The sequence below is a fragment of the Pleurodeles waltl genome, chromosome 12, assembly GCF_031143425.1.
Source record: "Pleurodeles waltl isolate 20211129_DDA chromosome 12, aPleWal1.hap1.20221129, whole genome shotgun sequence".
In the NCBI taxonomy this organism is placed as follows: Eukaryota; Metazoa; Chordata; class Amphibia; order Caudata; family Salamandridae; genus Pleurodeles; species Pleurodeles waltl.
Genome location: NC_090451.1, coordinates 657,752,643 through 657,767,168, shown reverse-complemented (window position 1 = coordinate 657,767,168; position 14,526 = coordinate 657,752,643). Strand labels below are relative to the sequence as shown.

At 42.5% G+C, this 14,526-nt stretch overlaps 1 protein-coding gene across 4 annotated transcripts in view; it reads right to left on the bottom strand.

Annotated features, from left to right (window-relative positions):
• ADAM15 (ADAM metallopeptidase domain 15) overlaps positions 1-14,526 on the bottom strand; it is a 163,262-nt gene that overhangs the window by 14,037 nt on the left and 134,699 nt on the right. Inside the window, exons 19-23 of one of the 4 annotated variants that reach the window (XM_069218402.1) lie at positions 13,694-13,838; positions 9,296-9,358; positions 7,012-7,108; positions 3,435-3,512; positions 758-829 (exon numbers count right to left, since the gene is read on the bottom strand). In XM_069218402.1, the coding sequence (XP_069074503.1) occupies positions 758-829; positions 3,435-3,512; positions 7,012-7,108; positions 9,296-9,358; positions 13,694-13,838 (455 nt within the window). The remainder of the gene's footprint in view (positions 1-757; positions 830-3,434; positions 3,513-7,011; positions 7,109-9,295; positions 9,359-13,693; positions 13,839-14,526) is intronic. The other 3 variants (XM_069218403.1, XM_069218404.1, XM_069218405.1) reach the window with 3 other exon arrangements.

The following is a 14,526-nucleotide window of genomic DNA, read 5'->3' as shown; positions in this document are numbered from 1 at the left end:
ATCAAACTCCACACCAACAAACGCAACACTCCAACTAGATCCAAAACTATTTATCAAACAAGGATCCCTCACCATCAACACTTGAGTCAATACTTTCCACTTCACTATCAAACTCATTAATGCCATCGAAAACATCTACCTATCGAAAATGTCTACCCAAACATCACCGTTAAGCATCTCAAATATTATCTTTATTGTTACCAAAGTCACTTCGATGAACGCGCTGCCTATTTCTGCATCACCAAAAATAACATCATCGAAGTAAACAATATCTTTAGCGCAACCGAAATCAAATATCCAGTTGCATCATATCTATAGAAAGCATTCTTACAATAACCCAAGAAACCTAATGGTCGATACTACTGGGGCCTACAGCAGTGCTAACAGTAGTACCACCACCAAAGGTTACAAAACATTTGAACAACATTTCAGCATTTCCAGCGCACTCTGTCATCATAAAAGCATTGCATAAGCAAACATGGCTGCCTTCGTATCCCACCACCATAAAAGCCGATGGCAAACAAAAACAGTCCCACCACCATAAACCTACAGCACATCACTGTTAACATTTCTTCAGTATTTCCAAAGCTCCTGCTAGCATAGAAGCCGCTGCGAAAACAAAAAAATGTCTGCCACCTTTCCCCACCGTCATAAAAGCTAAAGCACAAACAAAAATGGCCCCACCACCAAAAACCTACAGCACCTTCACCACCAAAACAGAGCAACAGATGATACTGTTCCCTCTGCAAGGTGTTACCTGCGATTTTTTCACCACAGGGTCAGCAGGCAGAGGCCTGGTAGGCGCTGCGGGCCTGTCTGGATCTGCATCCTGAATAAAGAGAGTTTGGACAGTGAGAGAGCAAAATAGTCATCTATGGAAGTGATACTGGTGCATGCAAGAGCAACTGACACAGCTAGGTCTGTATGCATTCGCTACCTGGCATAGAAGGGATCAGAGACTGCATGGTCTGACTTCAGACACTCACTGATGTAAAGAGGCCTGGAAGGATGACTGCAAGTGACTAACGTTTTGGGCTCACACTGTTCTCACACTTTGGCCTCCATCTTAGCACTTGGAGTTGATGTACAATGCATGGCCTAGTGCTTGCAATTTCAAATTTGTGTGACGCATTGTACTCAGTTTAGCTTGAAAATAGATTTAAATGAAAGCCTGTGTACATAAAGGAGCACTAGCATGGCACACCATCATTACAGTATTATGCTAAATGGAGATACTTAAATATTTAAATAAAGTTAACACTTTGATGCAAACCCCAGAGTGTGCCATCAATAAGAAAGGGTCCTTACTTCCCGTTAATGAGCAGAAAGTATAATGGGTGGATCCTGTAAGGCATACAGACAAGAAAGCTGCTTAAAGGTTGCAAGGTGCACGGACAATAGTTAAAATATAAAATCAAAGAGACTGTTGGTTAGGCGTTGCATAGACCATCTCAGGTTCTCTGTATGCTTACTTTTTTATGTGGATGACAGGATGTTTTATTAATAAAGTTTTATAATAAAGTTTTTGTTTTTTTTAAATAAAAATTCTGAGGTGGCTCTCACGGATGGGATTGCTTTCTGTTTATGAGTATTTTCCTTGTCTTCCATTAGAAAATTCAAAAAAGTAACTAACACTGTTGTTTGACTATACTGTTTCCATGCCACAACTCTGCTTGTGTGGGCTAGAGGGTAGCTATGTAGAGACTCTAAGAAAGAAGAAAAACAGCTGAAACATGCCATATTCTAGAATGCCCAGGTTGAACTGGAGCCACTGCCAAGGCAGATAGAAGAAACTCTTACAAGAAGGAGGATCTCAGTCTGCATTTTCTCTAACTGCTAAGCAGTGAACAAATGTATCTCCGATTGATGCATCTGAGGTGTAGTCTATTGGGACAAGTTTTAGATGATATAGTACTTATAAAGAAGCACTGCTTCTGCTTTCTGTCATCAGCACCTAAACTGAAAAAAATGTTGTGATTTTTTTGTGGTGGTAATGCTTGCAGTGCAGCCCTTTTCCATTCTAACTGGGCCCTCTCGAAAAGTACACAACAGCCTTTGCCCGTGTTTTTAAACCTAATTCTAAGTAGTGTTAAGTCTTGTTGGCTATTTTACGAGTGAGTCGGAAGAATTTCTTGTCTATGTCGAGTTGGTTGTTTTGCTCATGTCTGGTGAAGGTTTCCGTGCTTCCTCCCTACAGGAACTTAATGTTAAGCTCAGACTTTTAATTATGCTTCGAGGCAGGGTTATTCCCGAAAGCCCTTAAAACTGTTAGGATTCTCTGGTGTATGTGCATTTTGCCAATTGTCCTAGTATATCTTCACGTCTAATATGTGGATGTGCTGCAATTCTTTGCATCAGCCCCACAACACTGGGCGGCTGCTTGTTACAGCATCCTCTGCTCCAGCTACTGTTAGCGAGTAGGCTTTTCCAATCTTGAGTCATAGTTCCATTGCAGGTTGTGGTTTTTGTAATTGCTTTGCTACAATTTTCAGTCTCTGGGTTTGAAATGCATTTTTGCTTCCAATCGGCCGTACAGTGCCTGTAACCTTTGATGTGCTCTGCCTTAGACTAGCCACATGATTTCTGGTACAGATTCAAGACAGTTTGCAGATAACAAATTGGACAGGATACCTTCAATTTATGAGTAGATTCTGGCTGATGCTAGGTAAGATCAAACCTACTGATAAAATACTTTGAACCCCTGAAATTGTCTGCTCTGGTTCATCTTCATGGCAGAAGCCCTGCTTAGGGCTTTACTTTGATGCAATGCAGTCTGTACTTTGATTCTACCTAGCATGTGATAACTTTATTCCTTGAAGCAGCTTCCTTGTGACTGGCAAACTGTGGACGCTCTAAGGGCAACCATGCTCCTTACACCATGTTGGACTTTAAGTCTGCTAGTGAAGGACACCCCATAATTTCAAGGTGAGGAATCATAATTTAAAGGGGCTGCGTGTCTAAATGACCTCTTCTACAATAGTACCTGCGGAGAGACAGAGACAACGGTATGATTTAGCTGGCATCTGGCGGAGAGGAAATATCACATGGCCAAAATCAGCGGTCATCAATCAATCATTGCAGAGGGACGGATGAGAGGTTGTGGGAATGTGTGTGGGGTTTGATAAAGGTGACCACCTTTTAAGGAGAGGGGAAAAAGGGGTTTCAGAAATAGTACAAAAAAGGTTTCCTGCATTAAAGTACTGACTAATCGCATCCTTGTGTCTTGGGTTGTAGAACTTTGAGTTCTCTTTGGCACCTGGACCAATTGCCTGTCTCTGAACCCTATGACAACACGCATGCCGCAGCCTCTGTCAGTTGTTAAAACAGCAAGATCCCATCACTTCATGCAACGCTTGTTCCCACTAAACGCTGAAGGCACAGAAGCACCACAAGCCTCTCGCTGGACAGCAATACACAGAGAAATAGGGCATTACCTGCACACGCTTAGGCACGGGATCAGGAGGAAGTGGCTTCGAAGGTGGATCAGGCCTGTCAGAACCCTGAAAACTGGGCTGAGAAGTGGGTGCATGGCAACGAAAAGACAGCCAAAGAAGAAATAGGAAAATGAAATATGCAAGGAGAAAAGAGACATGGTTGAGAAAGGTGCATTCATGTTAACAGAGATATTCATGCGGCAGCATTCTGAAGGCTAAGAATGAATTATTAGATCATGCTGGATGTTTCCAGAGCTACATGCAATGAGGAGCTGCATGCACACGGTACTAGTGGAGCAAGTATATCAAGAAAGCTGCCCAACTACTCCACCCTCTACGAATTGAAGCATCTCTGTCTTGTAGTCAATTTCTCTTGATGTCACATCATGGAACTTCATTAATCTGTTTGCCTTTCCTCTTCTATCCCAATGACCCAATTATCTGACGACAACTCAAATGTGAAACGACGAGTGCAAACCCATCACTACCCAAGTCCAAAGCTGTAGCTGGCCTTGGCTGACCAGCAGCACGAACACTTATCTTCAAAGCCCTCAATACAATGGGTGCAGGAATACTATGTTGGTATTCCTGTTCTCGAAGACAATGATACCACGAGCATTGTATGTATAAGTTGCTCATAGTAGCATATTAGAAGTATGCCCCCTGAGAAATGGGGACTAACACTTAGGAAATGGAGTTCCTCAAAGCTCTGGCTTATCTCCCCATCTTTCCAAAACCTATGAACCATTAACAAAGTCACTCCTAAACAATGGGTTCAAGACCATAGATGCAGACAATACTCATATGTTTGCCAGTCTAGTTGGCAATCCAACAGCAAGCCAGTCCTTCCAGTAAACCATGAAATTTATACAGAATTGGATATCCAGCTATTATTAAATGATGAGAAAACAGATATTAGTTTTGAAAGGTAAGCACAACCTCTCGCTAAACATTATTTAGCCTGCAAATTAGGAATCTTCAACACTCTGGCAAAATTCATGAAAATTCTAGGTTTTAAAATTGACAAATGAACTTTCTATGTCCAACTAAATCTCTTCTGTAGACTCTTCATGTACACTCCAACAAAGATCTTAAAAAATATATATTACCCCTTTCTAAGTGATGACTGTAAAAGGCTGGCTATCTCTGCCCTCATCTGTTCAAACCTGCACTATAGTAATTCTCTCTATTTATTGATTCCTGAGTCCCTACTACACAAACGTAATATTGTTCAGAGTGCAGCAGCCAGTCTGATCTTGAAGGCCCCTAGATTCTATTTGCCTGTCCCATTCAGTTTCATCTTGACTAGAAGTCTATTAAACAACATATACAGTTCAAGACCTCGTGTATTGGTCATGAATGTCATCATGGTCAGGCCTCATTTTTTTTAGGAATTATCTCAAAAGTCCTAAACATCTACAAACCTATTAGCTAAAAGGAAATTCCATAAGAACAAAAGTGGAGGCCGTAGCTTTTTTGTATGCTCGGACAAATTATGGAACTCACACCCCAAAGCACTTAGCCACACTACTCTTTTAGGTACTTCCCAGCTATTTAGTCAAGCGTTTTAGTATTCTCTGAACTCCCTCTATTCTATATGGTCTGGTGCCACGAAACATGCAGCGTCCTCTAGACTATATCAGTAACATAACATTTCAGCATGTTATTCCTCATCTGTGGGACATTTTTCAACACTGAAAAGTCAGCAAAATGCCCAGGGTAAAATGTTTCATGCCATGTCGTGCCCTAATACATGTAATTTCTGGAGCAGCAGGTAACACCCACTACCAGCCAATTTGCAAATTACAGGCCCTAATAATGAGGACCATCGTTGCGACAATGAAAGTAGCCAAAGAGCTACAATGTTTGCTTGCAGAGGCAGTCAGGTCATCCCTTCACAACCCGGTGTGTTGTACAAGATTTCCCAACGTGCTGTTGTTGACTGGCAACAGGGCCTTTACTTATGACTAACTGGGACAAAAAATAACTAGTGGATTTAAATTCTGTTCTTGGATGGAGCCCCCGGCTGCTCCAGGGACATAATTTCCTTTCTAGCTTACAAAGTTGTTCAGAAAGCAAAACGAAAAATAAATACTGAGTAAGTCCCCAGGTCCAGGTTTTCACATTACTGGCAGTGGCTGAAACGTGTCACATAGTGGCAGGGAATACCGTAATCTGACCTCAAGGAATACCATAACAGAAACTGTAAAAGGCTTGAATAACCGAGATTCACACTTAAAACCACTTAATATTTACCTCTTTCCCAGAGTGTGATAGTTAACATGCTTAAAAACCTTTATAGTACTGGTTTATTTAGCAAATGTTATGTGGCACCAAGCACATCAACTTAGGCAAGGTGAGGTTCTTCAAGAGGATGCCTGGGCAAACATCACCACAGCTTTTGTTTTCTACCGTGCATTTAAATATTTCACTGTCTTTCCACAAAATAACCATTGGCACGTGTAAAAGCCCAATGGAATTGTTGTGGAATGCTAATTTTATTTAACTCTTTCGCCAGATTCAGTCTCTTGTACAAATTTTGCACACAGCATAAAAAATGCAAAGGACAAAAATACTGGAGATTAAGGCTCAATTGGCAGTTTGCACAACAGTATACTCCATCATGGACAGGATATCAGCCACTTTTTGAAGTGGTATCCTGTTCGCTGAACTCTAAATAGGGCCTTAAGTAAGCAAAGTTGGTTTGTCTCTATAGTCCCACATAAATAAAATGAAGAATTCAGCACTCAGGTTGAAGTGAAAGAAGATGTGTGAGACCTTCTGTGCTACACCGGGTTTTTAAGTGATAAATAAAACAAAATAAACAAAATAAGCAGAAAGGGTACCAAGGGTGTACTGAAATCCTTATGAAGTGTACAGGATTGCATAACAATACGCTACTTCAGAAAAAATACAGTATAGAAGCATGACAACTTTTCAAATATAGCCTGCGAGTCACCCCACGTTGTCCCCAAACATGGAACCATGACCCAACTTTTCAAATGAAAGCAGCAAATCCCCCCAACTTTGCTCCCAAACATCGGAGATATGACTAAACTTTGCAAAAGACGGCAATAATTGATCCCTGCTTTGTACCCAAAAATAGAGGTACAACATAGCTTTTCAAATAAAGGCAGCAATGGATCCCAGCTTTGTCCCTAAACAAGGAGGTATGACCCAACTTTCCAAATAAAGGCAGGGTATGACCCCTACCTTGTCCCCAATATACTGAGCAGCAGGTGATTTGGAAGTTGGGCTGTCTCGGGTCTCGATCTGACCTTCATTAACAGATCTTTCTGCCTCTGAACACGTTATTTGAGTACCATAAAGAACCAAAAACTATTTACAAACGATATTGCTCGATTACTTTCAGGTTACAGGGTTCTTCACAGGCTAAGCACACAAAAGCACAGTAGAAATAAATCCCATCACAAATCTCTCTCAAGGTCTCACTCACACACAGATCGCTCCTTGCGCTTTGTAAAAGGAGCAGGCCAGGACTATCAGCATGAACCGAAATATCACCATATTGTCCTGATATCCTTGGGGAATATCTACCTGCCGCCTCTTTTCTTACCTTGCTATTAACAGGCATCACCTGGAGCTCTGTAGATTGTGTCCGCTGTGGTGGCCTGGGACGTTCTGGTGGCTGGCGACTGCCAGATTGGGGATGCCTGCAAAGAACAGAAGGCATCACACTGTAATGTTAAAGACAGACACTGGTTTCACAAAGAGGGTGTGCATAAGACAGTGGCGGTGAGGAGCTCCCATAACGACAGTGGAGTTGGAGGCAGTTCCAATGGGAAACATCAAGGTAAGCAGGTCCCCTGTGCGCCGCGCTACTGTTGCACAATGTACTAACCCCCTAGACCGGCTATGTTACTCTGCAGTGTGCACATGCAGAAGACACTAGGGCCTCTGTCGGTGAGTCAACACAAAACAGCTAAACTGATATTCAATTAGGAACCATCTGACCATTTACTACAGTGCACCCTTGAAACTCAAAGACCGAATACTGTGGTATGGAAACATCAAGGACACATTTCAAAACCGAAATATTGAAAGGTAAGTATAGATTTTCTGTACCCAACTCCACATATTTGTGTCTCGGTGTTATACATCTTCAGGGTACGTAGATGCAGAGTTAGGAATGATAACTCAATATTTCCTTGATATGCACTTAAGTTTTGATATTTTGGTCCTCGATGTTTTATCCAAGATATTCTTATATCATAATATCTCTATGTTCGATATTCAGTAGTTCGTTCACATTCTACAAAGGTAGTCCAATCTTCAACCTAACCTAGGCCCTCATTCCAACCCTGGCGGTCTATGACCGCCAGGGTGGATGTCGCCGAAAGCACCGCCAACAGGCTGGCGGTGCTTCATTTGGCATTCTACAGCCGCGGTCGCCCAGCCGGGTCCGGCGTTTTCCCGCCGGATTACCCCCGGCTGGGAGAATCCATGGGGATTCCGACCCCCTTCCTGCCAGCCTGTTTCTGGTGGTTTTCACCGCCAGAAACAGGATGGCGGGAACGGGTGTTGTGGGGCCCCCTAACAGGGCCCCAGCATGATTTTCACTGTCTGCATAGCAGACAGTGAAAATCGCAATGGGTGCAACTGCACCCGTCGCACCCCTGCAACACCGCCGGCTCCATTCGGAGCCGGCTTCAATGTTGCAGGGCCTTTCCCGCTGGGCCGGCGGGTGCTCCCTTGGCGGGCGCCCGCCGGCGCAGCGGGAAAGTCTGAATGGCCTCCGCGGTCTTTTGACCGCGGAGCGGCCAAGTGGCGGTTCCCGCCAGGCGGGCGGCGCCCGCCGGGGTTAGAATGACCCCCCTAGTCTTCAATTGGTACTGTATGACTGCATTCTACACGCATTACATCCTCTCTATCAACTTCAAATAGAAACAAGCACTGAACTTTCGCGTGAAGTTATTTGACCGAAAAAAGACAAAACCAGCGAGATCATGATTTAAAAGAAAAATACCAACAATCAATAACACAAAGACCTATATCTACAAGCTTCCGAACTACAACCCCTAAATAACGCCTTTGGGAAATTACGAGAATCAATGGACCCAAAATATATAACACCCTCTGATACGTTTTAAAACAGTATAAAATAAGGTGCGATCTAGTCTGCTTATCAAAGGCGAAGCTGTACACTGTCAAGCAACCGCTAAGATACAAATCAATACAATCATTAATGTTCAAACTCTCTTGTGACAGGCACGAGTGCTACAGGACACCCATGTACACAGCCATGTCATAAGGCCTCCCAACAGAAGCGCCATGGTGAACAGGGGACCCCAGAACATACAACGTTATCAGATGTGTTGCTTTAACAAGCCGGAATGTTAGAGGGGCTCTCATAATAGATACTAGTGGCTCCCATAATGCTGGTGCAGCCCGACAGCCCTGTCTGCAGGAGAAAGCTAACTGCGGTAGCCCTACAGCTTTTCCTGGGCTTCGCAGATGGAAGCACGCATTGTTGTGATCATATAGCTTCGATGGGATATCTCTTAGGTACTGTAATCCTTTTGAGAGGATGCATACATTGCTGATGTTCTGGGGCCCTCACCTGACACCTGCTTGGGTTTTTTTGGCCACGAGATGAGTGTGGTATGGTCATTTCTGGGGTCCGAAGGCCAAACAGACAATGGCTGCTGTCTTGTGGCCTTGCAAGGCGCTGCTCGGTAGTGTTTTAGCATCTGGTGCACAAAGATCCGATAGGCTATGCGAGGAAGCTCTTGCACACTCGCTCCACAGCAGTCACTAGATGTTTGTTCAGCAGCTGCACAAACCAGCCCGACATTTCAGGGCACAGTGAACCCTAAAACAAATAAAAATAGAGAAATTACCAGTTCTTGTTGCTCGCTGCTCCTTCCCCCAGGAATCGCACTTGCGTTTCAGCCAGCTCGTCACTGCAGCGAAAAGAATACATGAGTTAGGGGGCACCTACGGCATCTACTGTATATCACATCACTCACAGAGAGAGGCTGGCATACATGTTTGTAGAGTGGAAGCTGCACATCACTCTCAGACAGGAAGAAGCGTGACACGACGTCATATATCTCTTAGAGACAGTCGCCCATCAATATCGAAGCAAAGACTGGCACAGTTGATTGTAACAGAGGGACAATCACACCACACTGCCAGGAAGAAGTGCAAGATCACATCACTCTCAGAGAGGTGACGAGAGCCAGCGGTCATTCCCAGTCTGTGATTCAGCACTTCACAGGCACACATCACCCACAAAGAAAAGGCAGAAACAACCCCCAAACAGAGGGGCAGACAAATGTTTCACGTCAATGGGTAATCATACATGACTAACAAGGGGAGGGGATAGGCCAGTGGTTTCCATCCTTTTCTTTAATAAGAGCTACTTATGTTCAATGAAAATCATCACAAGCTACTAATTTGAGTGATGCAATAGTGACCACCCTATCTAAGATTATTAGCAGTGATAATATCAGTGCATTAGGCAGGGTTTCCAGCTGTAATGTAAAATAGTATTTGGCAATTTGAATTGAAATATTACAGGGGTAATGCATAAAAGGCATAGCTGCAACCCCCTAGTACCTTGGTAAAAAATTAGTAATAAATCTTTTCAAGTCAAATAATAGTCTCAAATACATTTTTGAAATTCAACCATTTTTTCCAAACATCAGTTTGTGAGTTCTGAAAATACGCACATTTTCGTCCTGAATGCATGCTTTTTAACTTAGCTTTACATAATGATTCAAGCAAGCAAAAGCTTCTATAATAGTAGGCTGGGCTGCACACAGGAGAGCTACTCAAAAGGCAGCTGGAGAGCTACTTGTATCTCACAACCTACTCCTTGGAGACACCTGGGATAGCCACATATCACTGTCAAACTGCAGGGGAATGTATGCGTTATATGGCGGCCACAGAACAGTATTGCTGAATCAGCCTACAGATTTCCCAAAAATAAAAATGTCTCGATCTAACCACTAGATGGCGTAATGAGGCAAAGTAGGTAAATCTAGAATAGAAAAGTAGGTGAATCTAGAATAGGTTCATGCTGCAAAAAGAGTCATAAACGAGGCTACGGCTCTCACTATTTCTAATGAAAAAGAGGCCGAGAAGGTGCCAGCGAGGCTTGCCCTGGCTGCACCCATCCGACATAGCCTAGAATTGCCATAGAAATCTTCCATGTCCTAGGGACACTTGTGGGAAAATCACAGGAGTATGCACTTATTTCAGGTATTGACATCATTTTCCACCCTCTACTTCGGTCTCCATTCGTCTCCTTTTCACTCCTGCTCCCCCTGCATTTGATCCCTTCCACTCTCCCTATTTTGCCCACTCTGCTTGGTGCCACATTTCCCTCTCTTCTGGGTCAGTGTTTTGAGACCATCTTAGGCGGGATTGCAGCACTATACAGATAATCAACATAAGTCAGAGAAACAGGTCTCGGGCAGGAGTTCATTCCAAGTAATGTATGCCTCAGTAGCCGGCCTTTCCCATTTAGTGTCCTTCAACTTAAATTTCCCATACAATGGTGTGTAGTGCCATCTGTAAGAGTTTCTACGCACATGGTGCTGCTGGTCCATATACACACGTCCCTGGTATATATGTACACTAAAGCTCCAAAGGGACATGTTTCTTGCAAAGAAATTACTTCTGCAAAATTAGTGGTACTTTGAGAGGGCAAAGCTATAAAGTCCCAGGGGTTTCAATGGTCAGTTCCTTGAAATCAGCCTGATAAACATTTCCAATCCGAGAGAAACTACAATAAAACACCAAAAAAACAACATCCCTTCCATGTCCACGGTGCACCACAAAACTTTCTCCTCCTAACATTTTCGAAAGCAAAATTTAAGCAAAAAATGAGGAATCTTGCTAGAGGGGGGCGAAAAAACAGACACTGTATAAAGATTTCCAGTTCTTTTTAACATAGACACCCATCAAATTGGAAATTTATCAAGGTGGGCTCCGTCCTTAAAATAGATACATCAATTATTATGGGCCAAGATTGAGTCTTGTCTTTTCTTTGATCCGAAAACAAAGATGGTACCAATAATCAAATTGTCACCTCAAAACACTGGCCTAAACACCTCACTATGCTGGCCCTCTGTGTACTTTTGCATGCGTCTCATTCAATCAATACTATGAGGATTTTAGGAGAGTCGAGATCTGATGGTCTGCTGGATGACTTAAGGAAATTATTTCACACTTCTTTTAAATGGAGAACCATCACTCCTCTGGAAGGATACACATTTTCTTCATTTATATTGATCCATGCTCATAAACAGTGGAGTTTGTCCACCAGACAACAGGAGCATACATGTTGAGCCTCAGACTGTACATGGTTATTAAGTTTACAGAAAGTCTTGCAAATCTGTGTTCTAGGTTTTGGCTTTGAGACAAAGAACCCTTTGTCTGTAAAGAGAAGAAAGCTAAGTGCAACTTTTCAGAAGTCTGTGATGCAATTTCATCTACTCTTCCCCAGACCTACAACTTTTAATGTATCAGCTACTACCTTCATGTTCATTTCCACGATTGGTAAGCATGCCGAGGAGAGTACTATATTTGAAGAGAAATTCATAATCTTTTGCAGTCCATCTTATTTAAGATCCATAACTCTGAATCATGGCAAACAGAATATTGGGGACTTTGTGGCAACAGTCATATGCAAACGAGTATGCAGGATTTACAGACACCTGAATGGACAACATTCACTCTTTATTCAATACCTTTGGGAAGTCCTACCTTTCATCTCTGGGAAGGCCACCTAAGAACCTTTGCAGTATTTTCCATGTGAATTGATAAATCAATCTGGGTGAGCATTAAAGCTTGCCACGTTCACGTGCCACACAATTTTATAGACATCCATTATCCCTAATTTGTGGTTATTTGGTATTGAGGATGAGATCGATGATGGGAAAGATTAGCCTCTGAAGGCAGAATCATGAATTAGCCCATGTACACATCCAAAGAAAAGGAGAGTCTGGATCTGAATTCCTACTTTACAACCAGATAAGGAGTCACTGCTTTGTTGTTGTGGCCAAGGTCAAGAAGATCTCCATGGGTAGCACAATCGAGACTGGGACCAACGGCATCAGAGTCCTGAAAGTGCTCTAAGTAGGAACACTTCAAATATTATAGAGGGTCTTTTTTGAAGGACATCAAATGGAATAGTTACTACCTTTCATGAGATGGCATGAAGCAAACACCAATTATCTGTGATGATTTTATCAGACAAGTCAAGGAATGCGACCTCAATGACAATTACGGGATTGTGTCACAACTTTCTTTCTAGGAATTCTCTAAGAATCAAGCCTAAAGATATCCCCTGTTCCCTTGGCACTTGTTTTCTAACAAGGGTTGAGCAGAGCCAGCCTTTCTTAATCGTGCATTGAGGAGAATGTGAATCCCGATTCGACATCAATATACTCATTAGCATACTCCTTGATGTTTGATGTCTCAACGTTATATGTATGCGACTTCATTCCCTTTGATGGTATATGTCTCAGCATCAATCGTTTCAATGCAAAACAAACAGGGGCCCTAGTTGTTCAATTTGGAATGCATTGGCATTAAATATTTCTATAGCAATCTCATCAGTGAACAGTACAAGGGTCTTGGGTTCTTCAAATTCCATGGCTCCTACATCATTACCCTGAAAGTCCATCTGGAATGGCGGGAATGCCATCATCACTGCCACCTCCTCCATTGATGTGCCCCGCCTGATAATAATCAAAAAGGTCCCTCTTAGGCAGCCCTGAGCTGTAGATTGAAGTAACAGACTTTCAAGATGCTTTTCCGAAATACTGCTCATCTCTGAGCCAGATTCCCTGTGCCTTTCAATGTCTTCTAGCGTATGTTAAGCGTATATTTTTTAAAAAATTGGAAGATCTTGACAGTAGGACTGTTGGAAATGTACAAGCTACACAAGCCATGTGAACCTTTTCATAAGAGCATGTTTCTAGAAGGAGGGCACTTCGCCAGCAGTGAAAGAGTAGTAACTCCTTCTTTTAAAAAAATGCATATAACATGACGGTCTCTAACAGAGAATGACAGGAAGAAAGCACACAAAACAAATGATGTCCAATGATGTGGAATGTAATAATAATTTGAATTTTTATCACCATAGTATGAAAATGGGCATGGCTTTGTCTTCAGGTATTCTCTTAGCACAAAACAGTAAAATTAATTGAATTTCAGCCACCGCTGAAATGCTATCAGACTCCCTCAACATCTTTTGTTACCAAAGTTTTTAGGTGCCTGTCTACCTGCGCCGGCAGCTGGTGCCTTTGCTGAAGTTCCCAAGAACCTTCTGCAGGACAGTGCGCTTGACGTAACAGAAGATCAGTAGCGCGATCAGTGGAAGCACCAGGAGGAAGAGGACCAGGAGGGCAGTGGTGAGGGTGGAAGGATCTGTCAGGAAAAGGGCAAGAAAAGCAGACACATGATTCAGATCTATGGGAAACAGATATAAAACAGCCTTCTTTATTTTAGAACATCTTTGGAAATTACAGCAAGTATTAACATCTGCTCAGAGTTTCAAAAATATTTGTTCCAAAATGTTAATGTTATCTAAATTATGAGCATTTGTACAATGATCTGTCACGTCGAGGAATGTCTGCTGTGCAATCCAATAGCTGATGAATAAGAACATTACAAATGTTTGGAAGGCGGATTGTAAAAATGACCTGAAAATAAAAATAATATTATAGTTTTGTTTTAACTCGGCGAGCCCACCTACAGAACATCCTTTCAGACAACAATAAAGGTCTCCATGTTACTCTGAAAGGTATGCAACAAACAGCTGATCTTGTGGCCCATTACTGAAGCAACATAATTCACTTACCTAGGGAAAACTAACTTGAGATTCCCCTAGAAAGAATAAACTCCGAACCTTTGTTATAAGAGGAACACTCCATGACCATTAAGTATACAAAGCCTACATGTCACATTTTCATGTACTTTATTTGGCCACAATCTCCCTGCATGGCATAGATTCGTTAACTTCCAACCTACTAAGGAAGTATTTTCAGGCTCCTAGAAGGCTGGACCACTTACGCAACAACCACATCGTACGAAACCTACTCTTGACTTGGGAACT